This window comes from Pezoporus wallicus, unplaced genomic scaffold (assembly GCF_028554395.1).
Source record: "Pezoporus wallicus isolate ANWC-B61680 ecotype Strahan unplaced genomic scaffold, APGP_CSIRO_Pwel_v1 contig_7901, whole genome shotgun sequence".
In the NCBI taxonomy this organism is placed as follows: Eukaryota; Metazoa; Chordata; class Aves; order Psittaciformes; family Psittacidae; genus Pezoporus; species Pezoporus wallicus.
This window is the reverse complement of record NW_026641041.1, coordinates 76,990-95,749: the sequence shown is the minus strand read 5'-3', so window position 1 is coordinate 95,749 and position 18,760 is coordinate 76,990. Positions and strand designations below refer to the sequence as shown.

The following is an 18,760-nucleotide window of genomic DNA, read 5'->3' as shown; positions in this document are numbered from 1 at the left end:
CAGGATCTAGCTGGGAAAAGGACCTATGTTGGAAAACAAGCCAATAATTTCTTTTTTTTTTTTTTCCTTCTTAATTATTATATTTAGGGTTTTTTTTTTGCAAAGGAATTGTTTTCAGAGCATGGATCCATCTCTGGAGCACTGGTGTTGGCACAAAGCGGGGCAGCATCCCACGGTGCTGGAAGTGGAGGGGCTTCATCAGTCTGCCCAAGCCCAAATCACAGCCTCAGCAGTGTCCTGCTGTCCCTGCGAGAAATCCCTTACGGGATTCATAAGAAAATCAGTGAGGGGGAGGAACAAGCAAGTCAAACCCTCCAATTTGTGCACCAGGTGGCATCAAGGGTGGGATGTTTCCCTGGCAAGTGTTCAAGGCCAGGTTGGACACAGGGACTTGGAGCAAGCTGCTCTAGTGGAAGGTGTCCCTGCCCGTGGCAGGGGTTGGAGCTGGATGAGCTTTAAGGTCCTTTCAACCCAAACCAGTCTGTGAGCCTATGAAGGGAGAATTTTCCTCCAAATAAACTTCTGTTGGTGACTGAGGACCCTTCACTTCCTACTTGCGCAGGGGAACCTGGCGGTGCCCGTTTATATTTTTAGGGACAGACTAATCCAGTCTCCAAGGCGCAGAATTCACCTCTGCCAATCACTCGGTGGCCTTCAAGCCACGAGCGAGACACGCGCAGCACAACCCATCCTCCTGCCGATGCCGATGCGGCTGGAATATCCTGCCCTAAACAGGGAACTCGCATCCACGTGGGGGCTTGTAGCCAGATCTGCGTGCAGGAGGCAAACCGCCCTATTCCTCTCGCAGCACATCTAGGACACAACCACCTCCTGCCCCAGCCTGTTTACCCATCTCAGCTGCTCTCCGTGTTTCCTGGAAATACCCGGGAAGCCCAGCAGCCCCTCTGGCACCGTTCATGCCCCTTTCGCATGTCTCTGGAGGAGGCTGCAGCTGCTTGAGATGGTTCTGGGTCAGGCACGCAGAGCCTGGCAGCGTTTCCTCCCTCTGCGTGCATGCGAAGGGAGCATGCACAGCCCGTGCCGCTTCCCGGGGCTGGCACGTGCTCCGGCGTCCCCGGTGTCCCTGTGTGCCAGCGAGCTGCTGCTGGCCAACAAGTCATAAACACATCAGGAAGCAGGCCCAGCTCGCTGAGGCTGAGCAAACAGGCTCCGGAGCTGAGCAACCGGCCTCAAGGAAAGGGATAAATCACGTTGTCCGAAGGGTCGTGGCTATTTAATACCGACCCTGCCGTGTCCTTGCTTGAATGCTGGCTGCCGGGCCCATGAGGAGAGCACAAAGTCAGGCTGGGGCTGTGCAAGAACATGGAAGCATCTCCTTCTCCCGGTGGATTTATCATCACCCCTTCCCCGACCCCAAAGTAGCATCATTTCTCCCTAATCTATTTCACAGGGAGACGTTTGCCTCTCCACCTCAAATAACCTATTCCAGGGCTGAGCAAAGCCTTCCCTGATTTCCAACCCAAATATCCCCAGGTGGGTTTAACACCCTGCTCCTACCCACATGGGGTGATACTGAAGCTCCACATTGCACTGTGGTAGGGTACGGACCAGTGATGCGCACCAAAATGTACCAAACCGGTGCAGACACGCTGCAGGATGCACTGGCACAGCCAGGATCGATGCAAAGTGACCTGGATCTGTGGATAAGAGCAGCTAAAGCCACAATCACCGTGGCCTCCAGCCTGTAGCTGCACCCTGACGTGCCTCAGTTTCCCCTGAGTCAACTGATAAAGCTGGAAGCCATGCAACGAGGGTTGAATAAGCAGGAGAATAAATGTCTCAGCAGCCAACTGTGAACAAGCAGCATGATGAACCTGGAGAAAATAATAATGAAAATCCAATGGGAAGGTCCAATTCTGGGCTGTTTTACCAGGAAGGTGGCATAGAAAGTGCAGGAGGTTGCGTTTTTCTGGCCCAGATGGTGCTGGCTCCTCAGCACTAGGGAAGGGCATGTCCCACTCCACGCTCCATGCTTTAGGGAAGAGGTTTAACCTAGGATGGGCAGCACCAAGGAGATGTTTCCAGAATGGAATATATGGGAGAGCACAGGAGTGATTTTGTGCTCCAGGAATGAGAAAACTGGAGTGGAAAATAAGGAAAGAGCTTTCAGGATGAAAAAGCATGCTATGAAGACAGCAATAGATGTTCCTTATAGCAAGGAATATTTAAGGTAGATAACAGGAAAACTTGCCCAGGTATTAGGGGGTGTCTAAAGTGAGATCTCCCTGCCCATGGATGGCAGGAGGCTGGAACTAGATGGTCTTAAGGTCCTTTCCAACACAAACACAGGGGAAAACCACAATGGAAATCTAAACCTGTGTGTGTGGGTTTGATCTTGATTCCCATCCAGGGCTCGTCCCTCCTCCTGTGTTTGTGCTCAGCCACACAACGGGGTTATGCAGGGCATAAGGAGCAGGGTGCCCTGCAGAGATGCGTGTGGCTGCGTGTGTGCACGCACACACTGGGCAAACTGGGATCCCGCCTCCCAGCTGCTGGTTTGGAAATCCTCCCACGTGCCTCAACCCCTGCTCATCTGATCTGCAGCCTTTGGAGTTGTCCTGATGCCGAGGTGAGTTTCTCCATCGCTGAGGGTGTGTTAGGCATGCCAGCCGGCACAGCTCCTGCTGCCAAAGAGGATGTCGGAGGTGGTGGGATGCCGCATTGAGAGTGGCAGTCGGGGGGGATCTCAGCACGGGGGTAAAGCCCAAGCCCCTGCTGAGCTTCCTATGGAGGGGTTGGACTCTTCCTCGTGGGCCAAGTGCAGCCAGATGGGCTTTTCCTACAGAGACAGGCTGAGAGTTGGGGCTGTTCAGCCTGGAGAATAGAAGCTGCGTGGAGACCTCAGAGCAGCTTCCAGTGTCTGAAGAGGGCTACAAGGATGCTGGAGAGGGACTCTTCATCAGGGACTGGAGTGATAGGACAAGGGGTGATGGGTTCAAAGTGAAACAGGGGAAGTTCAGGTTGGAGATAAGGCAGCAGCTCTTCCCTGTGAGGGTGCTGAGGCGCTGGCACAGGGTGCCCAGAGAAGCTGTGGCTGCCCCATCCCTGGCAGTGTTCAAGGCCAGGTTGGACACAGGGGCTTGGAGCAAGCTGCTCTAGTGGAAGGGGTCCCTGCCTGTGGCAGGGGTTGGAACTGGATGAGCTTTAAGGTCCCTTCCAACACAAACCACTCTGGGATTCTGTGACTCTATAACATGGCTACTGAGACTGGTCCTCAGCTGGTGGCATGGATAGAAAGTACCAGTGTCATGCTCACAGTGTAAATACACCAAAGTCCTTCCCCCTCCATGCAGGAGGGAGGCAGCACACCAAAATGAGGGTTTCTTCCAGCATCCTGAGTGACTTGGTGGGTTGCTGGCCCTGGGAAGGCAGGTTCCAGCCACGTCTGCCCGCTCCCAGGGTAGGAGATGAGGATGTGCTATCAGCAACTGCATCTTCATGTGGTTTCAGCTCCCAGACTAAGGAAGTCTGAGGGGTGGGAAGAGCCCATCTCTCCTCACCAGAAGGTTTCTGGGGAGCAATCAGGGTGCCCAAACCCCCCACTGGGCCTTACAGATCCCACCTTTACATCAGTTTGAAGTCGGGTGATGGTTTCACCTCCAGCAAAGGGTGTCCCCTTCCCACCACAGCTTGGCATGCCCTCCATCATGAAATGAGGTGGGCTTTGCTGCACAGCACCGAGAGCATCAACCACTGATCACAGTGGCTCCTTAAACCCCTTAGAAGCTCTCCATGAGTAAATGCTAAATGTAATGTCAAAGAGCCAGTGGAGGGATCATGCTCACCAAGAGCTTCCTTGGAGCTGCAGGGACGTGCTGTGTAGGGTGAGATGGGGGGACAGGCGCCTGCTCCTTTGGGTCATTTGTTCCTGTTGCACTCAAGAAGCCACTGAGGTGCAAGGGGATGCAATGAAACCAAAAGCCAGAGGGAAAACACCCGGGCAAGAAACAGCACCCAGGGGTTAAAGCAGGACAACGAGGGGGTTTCCAGCCGTCCAGGAGAGGTGCTAACTGAAAACAAGGTGGTGGATGGACACAGGCATGAGCTGGTGAGTCAGGAGAGATGGGGCCACACGTTTCCTCCTGCCCTTTGAGCAGATGGCTACGTGCAGACATCTGTTTACATCAGTGAGCAGACACCTATTTACATCAGTGAGCAGACACCCACACCAGTGAGCAGGCACCTACACCAGTGAGCAGGCACCTATGTAAGTGAGCAGGCACCTACAACTGCAAGCAGACGCCTACACCAGTGAGCAGACACCTGTATCAGTGAGCAGACACCTACACCTGCGAGCAGACACCTATCTACACAAGTGAGCAGGCACCCACAACTGCAAGCAGGCACCTACAACTTCAAGCACGCACATAAAACTGCGAGCAGGCACCTACACCAGTGAGCAGGCACCTACAACTGCAAGCAGGCACATGCAACAGTGAGCAGGCACCTACACCATGAGCAGACACCTACACCAGTGAGCAGGCACCTACAACTGCAAGCAGGCACATACAACTGTGAGCAGGCACCTACACCAGTGAGCAGACACCTACACCAGTGAGCAGGCACCTACAACTGCAAGCAGGCACATACAACTGCGAGCAGGCACCTACACCAGTGAGCAGGCACCTACAACTGCAAGCAGACACCTGCATCAGTGAGCAGGCACCTACACCAGTGAGCAGACATCTGCATCTGCGAGCAGGCACCTACACCAGTGAACAGGCACCTACACCAGTGAGCAGGCACCTACACCAGTGAGCAGGCACCTACAACTGCAAGCAGACACCTGCATCAGTGAGCAGACACCCATCACTGGGACATCCCCAATAGGAACCTGAAGAAGGCAAGACCCCCCCCCAAGCATCTCCTAACCCCCACCCCCCCAGCTTCTCTGCATCATCAGTGCCCATAACCCCCTCCCAGTGCCTTTGATGGGAAGCTCTGGATGAGAAGTTTCCCGTGCTGCCAGGAAAGTACATGGAGGAGTGATGGCGGATACGACCAGCAAGCACTGCAGCACTGCCAGCAAGCCAGAAAGCATCCCAAAGGGGCAAAACTCTCCTTTTTAATACCAAAAAGCTGAAGAAAGGCAAAGCTCTGCCTTAGCTGTAATCACTGTGTAAAAGCAGATAGCTTCCCATCAGAGGGTGCTACAGTCTGACTACCTGAAGTTGTGGTATCAGGAAGGGCTTGATAGAGAAGGGGGATAGTAGCGTGTGGATGTGGTGCTGTCCTGCCCTTTCCCTTCACACTCATGTGCAAAAGGCACCTTTGCTCCTCTGCCAACCAGAGCCTCCTTGATCTCGGCAAGCAGAGACAAGACCAGAAGTTGTCCTAAGTTCTGTTAACAGAAAGCAAAGAGGCCTAATAAAGAGCAGTATTGTTGAGAGTGACAGGGGGTTGGAACTGGATAAGGTCCTTTCCAACCCAAACCGTTCCATGAGTCTGTGACTCTATGACAATACATTCATGGTGCCAGGCTCTTTCCAGCTGGGAAGCACCTTGCACCATCGGTCATGCCCTTGCCAGCTTGCTACTGGGAACCCATTGCTCCCAGCATCACACATTCAATCTCTCCTCACTGGCTTTCAGCCTTATCTCCAGCTCCTTCCCAGCCAGCAACAGCCCCAGGACCTCATTTGTCCTTCAGCAAATGACAGATATCCCGTTCTCTGGCACTATCCTGCTGCTTATCACCTGCTGCCCTGTGTCAGCACAGGAATTAAAGCACATTATCCAGACAGGGTGAAGGGCATTTTAGGTGCGAGCTCCCAACACGTCCTGCCAGCAGAGCTGCAGCCAGGGATGGGGCTTTGCCAGGGTAACAGCATCACTGGGGGATCAGCGCTCCTGGATGATGCAGCGGTGCTGTAAGATATTAATTCCTGCCCTAAGCTCATTCCTTATATCTGTCCTTGACCATCGCTGCTAGAAACACCTTCCCTTAGCATCTGAAACTGCCAAATGCCTTGTGGTTGGCTGTACCGAAACTGTTGCATAGACACAAAGTGCAGATCCTGGGGCAATGCCACTGGTGACGATGCCCCAGGAGAAAGGAGGCAGAACAGAGCCAAATAATGAGGATTTAGCACAGACTTGTCACAGAGACCCAGGAAAGTGATGCCAAAGCTGCAAGGGGTGAGGAACTGACAGAGCTAGTGGTGGGGTTTGCATTTTACTCCATGGGATAGTCCAGCCCCTCCTCTGTGCAACCTGGATCTGGGGGGCAGTGAGTGAGCCCTGGGGTGAGATGCTGTTCCCAAAAGGCTCCCAAAGGAAAGGAACGGGGTGCCCAGAGAAGCTGTGGCTGCCCCATCCCTGGCAGTGTTCAAGGCCAGGTTGGACACAGGGGCTTGGAGCAAGCTGCTCTAGTGGAAGGTGTCCCTGCCTGTGGCAGGGGTTGGAGCTGGATGAGCTTTAAGGTCCCTTCCAACCCAAACCAGTCTGGGATTCTATGACAAAACCCATTCACTTTGGCCTCTCCCCCTCTCCCCAAGGCAGAGCTGCAAGTGGATGCAAGGAGCAGCTGGCAGCTCCTCTGGCATTTCAAGGTTGACCTCTAGAGGAAGTTTGTAGATGAGCCATGTCTGCAAGAGTGGCACAAGGGCTGCAGTACAGAACTGCCCATATCAAGGTATCCAGTGGTGACAGCAAGGTGCCCAACAAATGCATTCTCCCCATTCACGTGTGCTGGGCAGGACAGCATGGAAATACATCGAAATACAGCATAGAAATACATCCTCATTACTGCAAACCCATCGTGTGTCCCCAAGTGCTGGAGACCCTCCTGTCATTTCTACCACCAGCTCCCTGCTGAGGCTGCAACAGAGCCACGTGAGCTCTTCTCCAGCATAAAGCTCCCCATGCTCACCCCCAAGGGCTCAGTGCCTTTAAATCCTGACACACTGCTTTCTTCCCCCATCCTCAGCATCTCTCCTGCTCTATACGAACCCATCTGCCACCTGAACTTAAACCAAGACCTGAAGCATGTTGCACTGTCATGATGTGAGGGTGTGAACACATCGCGCTTCATTGAGCCTTAACAGCCCACGTAAACCTCATGTGAGCATCACCGAGGGCAAATCCCCACACACCCAGGGCATCCTCCCCAGAGCAGGGTGAGGTGAGGACCAAACCCAGCCCTCTCTCCCTCCCCACTTCTCGTTCCCTTCCTGCTGCCCTTTCACGCCATGCAGCCTCGGTGGGCAACATCCCTGCAGTGGTACCCTCTGCCCCAGTGCAGACACTGATGCACTTCTGCAAAGCATCTGGGTTTGATGCTGAGCAGCGTCTTCGCCCTGTGTCCTTGCATATCCTTGCTTAACCCTGCTTCCCTGGCTTTTGTGTCTCGTGGGAAAGACTTTTCCCCTCTGTTTCTCCTCCCAGTATTGCTGCTAGGAGAAGGGGCTGTCATGAGCTGTTTGCCACCATGCCTGCACTGTGATACCCCTCTGGGATAAGGAGGAGGTGACGTTAAGGGCCTCTGCTTCACAGCAGTCTGGAGAGGATGGAAAACTCATCCATGCCCACTGCAGGGCAGTACAGAAGGAGCATCAGGGGTTTAGGTCGCATAGCTGGGTCCTTCCCGCCCCACGCTGCCAAGCCAAGGGATGGCAAAAGGGAATTGCTGCCAGCTGATGGGATGGAGTTTGGGGCGAAAGAAATGGTTTGTGGTGCAGATCTGAGAGCCCCATGATGTGAAAGAGAGTTGGCCAGGTGAGATACCCTTCTCGAAACTCATTTACCTCCCTGGCCTCTCCCCCCCAGGCTCCCAACAGCAGCTCGTCCAGCTGAGCATCCCCCAAAGACCACCACGAACACCTGCAGGTTGCCAGTTCTCACCCTGCATGGCCAAAATAACCCCCAGCAGCATCCCCCTGCTTGGGAACATCATTGCTTCTCAGCACTAGCATCACTCAGAGCAGCTTATACCCTGCAGCAAGGAGATGAAAACACTACAACCAAGGAAAGGCAGAGGGGAAACCACTGCCCTTTACAGGCTGCATTTCTACCCCATCCCCACTAGCATCACAGGGTGTCCCACATCCTCTTCCGAAAGCCAATGCTGCAGCAAAGCACCCGGTGCTCCCATCTCCCACCAAGGAGACACCACACAGATCCCAGCCCCAGAGCCCTGGACCCCAGATCCCCCCTCCAAGTTCAGGAGAGCCCTCTGTGATGCTGAGCACCCTGATCTTCTTCTTACCTTTGCGGAACGGCATGGGGCAGTGGGATGCAGGCTTCCGTGGTGGCGATGACTTGCTCTTCTCTATAGATCTGTTTCTTCTTGATTTCTATCTTCTTTCTTCCTTCTTTTAGGAGGAAACGGACATATTTGGGCAAAGCCCGGCAGAAACCAGCGTCATTGGGAGGCAGGCACTGCAGAGAGGAGGAAGTGTGCTTGCTGGTTCAGAGCTTTTAACCCCTTGCTTCCCGGAGGCAGCGGGGCTGGGAGAGGGGCGATAGGGACGGCATAAGGAGCTGATGCTGTTAGGACGAGGTGGAAGGCACTGAGAAGTGGTGTTTGGGTTTGTCTGTGGTGGTGTTTTTTATCTTTCTTGGTAGGACCAAGAGAGAACTGAATGTAATGGATATGTGTGGGATAATGGGGTTTTGGCCTCTCACATCCCCTCTGCCAGTCTTCTGAGCTCAGCAGAGCACCGATCCTGTCTTCTCTATGGTAGTACTGGGCCAAGCTGGGAAAACTCAACTGCTTCTAATAGGAAGGCAGAAACTCAGAGCCTCAAGCTTAGTATCTCCTGTCTGCCCCTGCACGGGCTGGAGCATCCAAGGTAAAGGCAATTGGATGCAGCAATAGGACGTGGAGCTGTTGGAGCGAGTGCAGAGGAGGCCATGGAGATGCTGCAAGGGCTGGAGCAGCTCTGCTCTGGAGCCAGGCTGAGAGAGCTGGGCTGGGGCAGCCTGGAGAAGAGAAGGCTCCTGAAGGGGAGACCTGAGAGCAGCTCCAGTGCCTGAAGGGGCTGCAGGAAAGCTGGAGAGGGGCCTGGGACAAGGGCCTGTAGGGACAGGCCAAGGGGAATGGCTTTAACCTGCCCGAGGGGAGACTGAGCTGAGCTCTTAGGCAGAAGCTCTTCCCTGGGAGGGTGCTGAGGCGCTGGCACAGGGTGCCCAGAGAAGCTGTGGCTGCCCCATCCCTGGCAGTGTTCAAGGACAGGTTGGACACAGGGGCTTGGAGCAAGCTGCTCTAGTGGAAGGGGTCCCTGTCTGTGGCAGGGGTTGGAACTGGATGAGCTTTAAGGTCCCTTCCAGCCCAGAGCAGTCTGGGATTCCAAGACTCTATGAATTGGAGGTTCAGATCCTGCTGTGCTAGCCCCCATGCTGAGGATGTGCAAACCCAGCTTCTGCGATTACATCAGCACTGAGAGCTGAGATAAGCTGTGAGCTGAGCCTAGGTATTTGGAACAGAGTCAGGTCTGTGTGTCCTGATCTCTACTATCCAACCTGCAGCTCAGGGTGCAGCAGGATGTGAAGGTGGAGCATTATCACCTGAGAAAGTGGCTTATTTTCACTGTGGTTCCTTTGCCCTCCCTGGATGTAGAAAGAGGCATTGGCTTGGAGCTAGCTCAAGAGAAACTCCAGCTACGCAGGTCTGGACCCCATCTAGGTGGTTAACAGCCCACCATGAGCTCTCTGCTGTGTCTTTGCTCCCTGCAGGTTTCTCCTGCCAAGACCTTCCTCAAAGCATCCCTGTGTCAGTGGCCGTGGTGGTTTAAAGCCTCCCTGCCCAGCTAGTGCAGGCTCCAGCCCTATTGACCTTAGTGGTGCTCAAGGTGAGCACTCTACATCTGCTCCAGTGGACAGATTTGACTCCATCTCCCCTTGGAGAAGCCTGTTTGAACCAGTGGGTTGAGAGCACTCTGAAAATACCCCTCAGGCTCTGTTAGGAGAGCTGGAACTCCAGCAGGGACATCAATGTCTTACATGGCATTGCTGCCTTTCCCCTGCTCTGGGACTGATCGCTGCAGCATCCTCCCACGCTGCTGCATCCTCAGCACCATGAGGGACAAAAGCACACCAGACCTGGTGGCATGGGCTGCTGGGCTTCCTTCCAGCCACTGCAACCAGTTAGAGCTGCTGGTTCTTCCCTGTCCCTGGAGAACGTGGCAGCACAGGCTGCAGGTGGGACTCTGCCCAGGCACATTGAACAGGAACCATTTTCTTGGCAAAAAAATCATGCAGAAGTGGAATTCTGCAGGATATTTGAATCCTAAGTGGTTTGTATTGACCTTTCCCAGCTGTGTCTTGTAGGAAGCTGTCTCTAAAACAAAAGCATGATAAGAATACTTTAGGCAAATCATATTTTAGAGGAGTTGTTCAGTTACAACTGACCCAGCAAAAAGTCCTTTTACCTTTCCCCCAGGTTTAAAACCCCTATTTTATGGCTGAGATGCTGTAACTGCAGCCCTCGGCCTCATCCTTAACCCCAGAAAACCCCTCGTTGGCCAGGATAAAGATGGAGATTTAACTTGCCTGGCACCCCATCTATAGGTGTGCACAACCAGGCTTTGTATCAAGGGGTGCAGGAGAGACCCACATGGCTCAGCACTTCTGAGTGTACCTAAGAGAAGCAGAGACATCACTGTCTACACAGAGAGGAATGGATCTTCGTGTCAGTGATTGCCCAGCCAGGAAATCAGTATTGAGCTGACCTCCCTTTCCAGTTAGTGGTGCAATGATGGGTGGGAGCAGGCTGCGAGACAAGGATGCTTTGCTTGGGCTGGAGCTACTCAGTGCTTTCAGCCTGAGCATCACTCACGGGATCTCCTTCACTACAGGCAAATCATAACGCAAATAGCTCATTTCAAATATTGATAACCTTCTGAATGGCTTGTGTGGCACAAGCCCAAGAAGGACGCGGGTGCTGGTAACTGCTCGTGCTGGGATGTCGTGGGACAGGCTCACACCATCGAGCCGCCTTGCATAATCCTATCTTGTCCTTTATAAGGTGTGTGAGTGCTCGGGCAGGCTCTGAGCCTCACCCCCTTGGTCACACGTTGCAGGGAGGTGCTGCTCCCCCTGCCAGCATCATGCCCTTATCCCACTGCTCAGCTCTTGCTGAGATGATGCATTTACACCTAAGCAGTCCCTCAAGGCTGCACCTCGGTGACCATCAGTGAGTTGTATATAGCCCTGAGGCTGCTGTTTCCAGCTCAAGGCCTTTGCTGTCTCTCCCACAGCCCCAGACACCCGGTACCCAGCTCCACATCTTGATCACCAGCTTGATGCTTCAGCCCTGCAAATGTAGAAGGGAAAGTTGGTTTGGGGCCTCTTGTTTGCAATGGCAATGCTGTTTCTGCTGGGAGAGCAGGCAGCACAACCAGGTCATCAGGGTTTAAGATGCAGCAAGGACTGGGAATGATAAGCTTTTGGAAGCTATAACCAACCTCCATATACCCTACAACCTGACCTAGACAGATTACTTTTCACTAACCTCTGGTATTAGAGCTGGCGTCTTCATATCACAGAGATTAAGTGCTCCATAAAGGTGTCAAGACAAAATTGGATTAGAGAGATGGAGGTTAAAGACTTAGGAAGAGGTGCTCTTGGTCTCTTGCAGAGCTCTGGATCCTGCTCTCCTGTTTTGAATAGTTATCAGGGTTTTGGAGAGAAGGAATGGGACAGCATTCCCTGGGAATGACCTGCATGCAGGGAATACTGCAGCAGCACCATCCACTGTCATGTACCTCAGTGGCTTTCCTACAGCAGGCTTCTAACTGTGGTGTTGCTCATGCAAAAAACTCAGTCTTCCCTCTCCATTGATTTCCATCCTTGAGCTTTTGAACACATCCACTTGGCACTGAAGAGAAAACATCACATCTGGAGAAACATCTCCATCTTTGCGATGCATCCAAAGTGACAATCAATCAGTGCTCTTTCACACAGCCAAATCCTTGCCATGTAGTTAATCCCGTTTCTTTTAAATCAGAAAAAAAACCCAACAATGTATGTATTGATTTTGTTATGCCATAAATTCATTTTTAGGGTGTCTCTCCTCTGGATGTGCTTGAAGTGGGAAGATGCTTAAAAACTGCTTTGGAAAAATCCCCACATTCTTCCTACAGGAGGAATAAGAATCAGGAGAGAAGCAAGGAAAGCTTTAGTCATCCTCCTGGAAAAGATCCTGTTTTCCATAGAGCTGCGGTTGTTTTGGCCTTTAAGCATGTGCTGCTGGAAGCATCCTTGCAAAATCTCTGGTACCTGCTTTAGGCATCCCCAGCATCAGCTGGGTTATGTTATAATGAACAAGCAGTGCTGGAGAGATGGGCAGGCAGGCACCAGAGCAGGGCAATGAGGTATCCTGCACAGGAGATATGGTCCAGGGGAGCAGAGCTCCAGTTCCTTGTTCCCTTCTGCCCACATCTATAGGGCTAAAAGCTTAGGGTGTGTTAATCTGCTTGGACATAAGACATGAGGCTGAGCTCTTACATTTCCGTACTAACAAGAATGAAACGCAGCTTGAATCCCTGGGCTTTGGGATTTCTCTGTTTCCTGATGCTAAAAAAGAAAAGGAAAAGAAAGGAAAACCCATAAAGATGCAATCATGAGCTCAGCAGGGATCAGAAAACAGAGATGAGAGGAAAAATGTGCAGAAGTAACACGCTATCCCTTCTCCCACTAAGTGCAATGCTCTCTTTGGCTCTCAGTTCCCTGCTCTTCCCCTGCAGCTTTTCCACCTCAATGTCCATTTTCCCCCCTATTCAAGTAGGACTTTGCTCCCTGCTATGGAAAGCTGTGAGTTTGCTCCTGTGTACAGAAAGCCACGAGCAATGCTCAGTCCCATCACACGCAGAGATCACTCCAGGAGCACAGCTCACTACAGGGCCACATCTGTATTTATTGTCAGCCACTGCATAGCTCTGGGTAAGCTCTCAAGCACATACGGACTTTGGCATCCACTTCTCTTATAAGAGTGGAAGACCTTAGCTTTGCCCACCTTTGCTCTCCAGCAGTTAAGTCCTGCACTTCCCTGCATTTTCTCCTCCTTGCACTAAGTTGCCGAGTTGCATCTTGAGTGACACAAAAGGTTTTGTCCCAGTAAATAGGTAAAATCACACGGCACATCCAACCCCGTGACCTGCAGGAACAGAAAGGGGATCTCAGTGCTCAATTAGAGAAAGGCTCAGAGTTCAGAGATCCTTTCTTGGGGAGGAGAAAGGAGCAGCTCCCCATTTGGACACAAGACATGAATATCTGTAACAACATCCAGGGGTTAAGGCCCATAGGCTGTGGAGCTGGCTGATCCTAGGAGCACCTCCTAGAATTGCCAGGTTTTGCATCCTCTATGAGGCATGGAATGCCACCAGTCTGCTGAGGAAAAGGTCCATTTTCCAGCTCACTCTGCAGTGTGTTGATAAGAGCGTTCGCATGAGGTCTGTTCCTCTCACGTACAGACCGGTTATTGAGTTAATACCTTCAAATACCCACAGTCATCTCTCATGCATTACCCTGAGCACCATCACCCCTCCACCTCCTTAGCTCATGCAGTTGTTTCTCCAGGACACCGCAGTGAACCACTATTCAGGGAAAGGAATAGCAAATGCATCCATCCACTAAACTACATCACAGGTGAAACCACCTGCCTGAAATGCAGTTTTGGGCCAAAGGAGGACGGAAATGAGCTTCACATACAAGACACAATCAAATCTCATGTGTCCTGTCGGGAGCTGCCTCACCTTCTCCAGCTGGACCCCATGAAGTCCATTCTACAGCCGTAACTAGAAGTCAGTGGTGGTGTGTAAGAATTGCTTTGTTCCTCTATGGTCACACAGCACCAGGGTTGCCCATGCTTTTTCCCACTGTATGAATAAGTACAGAACATTCATGTTTTATGATAAACTCCCCAAACCATCTGGATCTGGTGTACAGGATTCAGCAGAAACTTTATTCATAGAGCAGACGCAAGGACCAATCTGTTTGTGCTGCCTCGTAGTTGCCATCATCCTCTGGACTATGATGCTGCCCATCAGTGCCTCCCTGCCAATGGGTTTAGTCTAGCACTAACCTCAAAAGCCTTCACAGTTCTAAAAGTCCATAGGGGGATTTCAAAGGAGAGCAAAGGCCCTGAGGACACGTGGGAAATACTGAAGTTCCACATAAACTGAACTGATCAGATGATGAAGGCCCTGGGATGCTCTTTAACTGCTGTGCAGATAGAATAACATCTTCAGCATCACAGGGCAAGAGGGAAGTCCTGTATTCCCAAGGCCAGGTGCTACTCACGAACCCCACTTCCCACAGCACAGCAGACAGCCACATCTCCTGGCTGACACATCCAGAGCTCCCCAGAACCTCCATTCTTCCTTCTGGCAAAGCCTAAACTCAGGCGCTGCTTGCCAAGGAGCAGCAGCTGGAGCCTGGCCAGGGGGTGCTCCTGAGTGTGACAGCCCACCGGATGCTCGTCTCTCTTGAAGGGTCTCCTTCCTTATAGAAATGCTAATGGAGGTTTAGAAATCCAGACAGCACCAGAGAAACCACAAGGAGTTTTCAAAGCAGCAAAGCAAGCCTCCAGCTGTAGACAGGCTGTACCCTTTCATCACTCAGCTGACAGCAAATTAGCAGGCAGAGCACTGCTAATACAATCAGTCCTTGTTCCTCTCTTAAGGACAACTGCCTCAGCACCTAAAGGCATGGATTCTCTGAAGGAGTCAACCATTACCACACAGTACGGCAGTTACTGGTACAGAAAGTGCTTGTAAGCAATATAAGAAGTTCTTCTTGATTACAAGCTCTTGCATTATTGGGAAATGGAAGAGGGTTGCAGTTGCACTTGGTCAGGAACACATCAGTGCTAGATGCAGCTGTAAGCTGCCTCAGCTGGATGGATGCTCTCTGTCTACTCCAGTCTTTAGAGAACTGATTCTGGCGCAGCTCATCCTGGAAACTCTTTTTATGAAGGACAAGGATATCATCAGTAGTAGGCAGCACAGATTCGCCAAGGGGAAGTCATGCTTGACCAACTTGATAACCTTCTACAACAGGATGACTGGCTTGGTAGACAATGACAGAGCAGCACATAACGTCTACCTGGACTTCCATAGGGCTTTCAATCATTGTCTCCCATAAGATACTCCTCATAAAGAAGGTGTTGAAGTACAGGCTGGATGAGCAGACACTGAGGTGGACTGAACACTGGCTGGTCCCAGAGAGTGGTGGTCAGTGGCACAAAGTCTACCTGAAGGCCAGTAACTAGTGGTGCGCTTCAGGGTTTTACACCGGGTCCAGTCCTGTTTAACACCTTCATTAAGGATGTGGGTGATGGAGCAGTAATCCTCAGCAGGTCTGCAGCTAACACCAACCTGGGAGGAGTGGCTGATACCCCAGAGGGATCCTGACAGCCCGGAGAAATGGGCTGCCAGGAATGTCGTGAAGCTCAAGAAGTGCCAAGTCCTGCAACTGGGAAGGACCAGCCTCAGGCCTGGGATTTGATTTAACAGGGGATGAATCCATGTCTTGCTCAGGGCCTCTTGCACCAAGTGCTGTAAGGACAGGAAGTACTCCCTCAATAGACTTGTGCTTGAGGAGCAAAACAGATTTAAGAGGTTTTAGAACCTCTTTGAAGCCTTCCACATTTTTCCTTCTGTCTTTATTAAAGCTACATGAGCTTACAATGCACATTTCATCCTGCAAAGGGTAAAACACCCCAACACACTCAGACAAACCTACCACAGGAGCCTGTTTTCAGGTAAGCACCTCAAAAGCCAAGCACTTACAGACTGCAGCACACAAATTACATCTCCTTCCTCTCAGCTGAATCTGCTTCAGAATTCAAAATTCAAGGCTGAGAGCACATTGTTTATGGTTAAAAATAAAAGCAGCTCCTCAAGGAACGTGGGTTTTGGCTGCATAGTTGCAAGTATGGGGCAATAGGGTGCAATCCCAACTCTTCAATCAACCTTCTGCATGACCTTGGGCAAGACACTTACTGTACCTGCCTCCCTCCCTCTTGGTACAGGCATTCAGCAGCACATTCTCTGGGGCAGCAAATCTCACTTTGCATATGGCATTGGCCAAGCAAGCTCAGATTTTAACAGTAGTGATGTTAACTTGCCTGGAGAAGCTGTGGCTGCCTCATCCCTGGCAGTGTTCAAGGCCAGGCTGGATGGGGCTTGGAGCAAGCTGCTCTAGTGGAAGGTGTCCCTGCCCGTGGCAGGGGGTGGAACTGGATGAGCTTTAAGGTCCCTTCCAACCCAAACCAGGCTGGGATTCAATGATTAAAAATGTTCCCTGTGAGCTCCATCTCATCAGATTTCTTTAGTCTGACACCAAGCAGGCAAGTGAGAAACTGATTCAACATGGGTTATGTGTAGAACAGTGCATATAAGAAAATGCTATTATAACCTATGTACATAATGATGGGCTCTGAAATAGCTGCTAACACTCAGTAATGAAACCCTGGGGTTATAACAGTAATGAAAGCAAAGTCATTACTTCCCTACTGTTAAAATAGCAGCCAGTGTTATGAACTGGGAAGAAAATAAGGCAGCAAATGGTTATGTTGCTATGCAAATCCCTGTTCTGGAGACTTCAGGGTTAGTAACACACTAGGGACACCTCATTCAGCTCAGGCTGACACGTCCTACACATCCCTCTCAGCTTGCTGTTTCAGGACACGGTCAAATCTCTCCTAAGTAGGCATCTAATCGAGATTCCCAGAAGTAATGAGCAGTTCACACTGAGCTCAACAGGAGACTCAGGTATTCAGAGAATCAGAGTATCTATGTGGGTACTTCAAACATGATTAAAGCTTAGTTAGGAAATCAGGCCTGAAAAATACCAAGAGCCTCATCTGAAGCAGCATAACCAATCCTATGCTGCCAATGAGGCAAATTTATCTGAATAGGCCATCATCCTCTTTATTTTTTTTACCTTTTAGGGCACCACACAAAAAGAGAAACTAAAATACTGCTTCAGGCCATAGTTACAAGTACAAACCTCACAGAAAAAGGTGGCTGCACAGTATCAAATATGCAAAGACAAAGAAACAAGTAAAACTTTGTAGCTGCAATGAAGAACTCCAAATTAAGTGCTGCTGAGCCTTTTGAGAGGGCACCGATGAATCATGGAGGAGGAAAGAAAAGGATATGTAAGCAGGAAGCACTGGAGGTGTTAATTTGAGCAGCTGCTAGAAATAGATAAAAGTCAGTGACAAGATTCCAGAGGGAGGAAGTAGGGAAGTTAATTCAGAACTCAGTTTTTCAAGGCATGCAAAATACAGCCATACCCAAGAAAGATGGAGCCAACACATCAACACAGGCCAAGTGGAAGAATGTGCATCTGCAAAACATGCTTCCCAACTACGTTATCCATGGTACATAAAGTCTGATTAAGGACCCCAGCCTTTCCAGCTTTCCACACCCTTTTTTAGGTGTGGAAACACCTAAGGACAACTGTTCAACTGTATTTGTACGGCATCCAAAGAATGATTAAAGTACAGCAGTGTAGGTCTGCTCACACTTCTGTCTTAGTGAGCCCATGGTACAGAGAAATACTTCATTTATAGCATGTATCTCCTATACAAACCACTAAATGAACCAGTCCTCTCTCCTATATTTCCAGGGGTAAGCTTTACTTGTGAGTCTTCAACCACAATAAGGAGCTTTAGAACTAAATGGTTCAAAACTTGCTAGTACAGTAATTCTCAGCAACTAGAAGAGCTGCATCTCATCAAACTGGAAGCTCAGAAGCTGGATTATAGAGAAAGCAGCAGAACAGCTGGTAAGAAGACAAAAATTAGCCTGTATACATCAGGGAAAGCTTACAGTCAGTAACTCAGAACAGAGATATTTGCTGAAATAGGAGCCATAAATAAATCATGGTGCTTAAAGCCGAGTTATATTTCAAGCTAAGTTAAGATCACACTAAATATGTTATCAGTGCTTAACTTTCTACAGCATGCCTCCCAAGTTATTTGACTCTTTTAAGTACATCTATGCTAATTTATACTAGGTAATTTCTTTGTTTTACTACACAGAAGTTCTTTACTGTGAGGGTGGTGAGATACTGGCACAGGTTGCTCAAAGGAGTGGTGAATGCTCCATCCCTGGCAGTGTTCAAGGCCAGGCTGAACAGAGCCTTGGGCAACAAGGTCTAGTGTGAGGCGTCCCTGCCCACGGCAGGGGTTTGGAACTGGATGATCTTAAGGTCCTTTCCAACCCAAACCATTCTGTGATTCTATGATAGTAGCAAAGACCTTAAAATGTTGCTCAAAGTCAAACAGAAAACTAAGAGCAGAGCCAACAACAGAATTCAGATTCTGTTATTGCCCCAAGTCCTGTGCTTTTACTATTAGTCAGGCTGGTTCTTCACCTCTGCTGCAGTGAGGCTGTCTAATGGTGGATCACAGCAGTCACTGACTGTGGAGCAGGCCCTGTGCAACACAAGAGGGTAGTAAGGAAGCCAACACACAGTAAGTAAAATACAAGGGTTTTTTAAAAACTGATTTCTGTTTTACAAGCAAATGTTTGTACAGAGGTTGGTGGAACACAGACAAAGTAAGTGAAACACAAGACCAAGGGTTTCTCATATAGGTCTGCAGCCCAAACTTAATAAAAGGCCAATAACTGGAGATATTCACAGCGTTGATCAACTACAGGTCTATACCCCCTCCCCCCAATACATGTGTATAACAGGAAGAAGACATCCAGCATCAGCTTTCAAACACCTTAAATGCCCTCAGAGCTCACTTCCATGTTGGTATCTGCATAATCCTAGGTGCAAT

The 18,760-nt window shown here is 50.5% G+C and overlaps 1 protein-coding gene across 2 annotated transcripts in view; it reads right to left on the bottom strand.

Moving 5' to 3' along the window:
- Positions 1–8,373, bottom strand: part of PFKFB3 (6-phosphofructo-2-kinase/fructose-2,6-biphosphatase 3) — a 40,036-nt gene extending 31,663 nt beyond the window's left edge. Inside the window, exon 1 of one of the 2 annotated variants that reach the window (XM_057421914.1) lies at positions 8,228–8,373. In XM_057421914.1, the coding sequence (XP_057277897.1) occupies positions 8,228–8,243 (16 nt within the window). In that variant the 5' untranslated portion in view covers positions 8,244–8,373. The remainder of the gene's footprint in view (positions 1–8,227) is intronic. The other variant, XM_057421910.1, reaches the window with a different exon arrangement.
- Between the last annotated feature and the right edge of the window lie 10,387 nt (positions 8,374–18,760).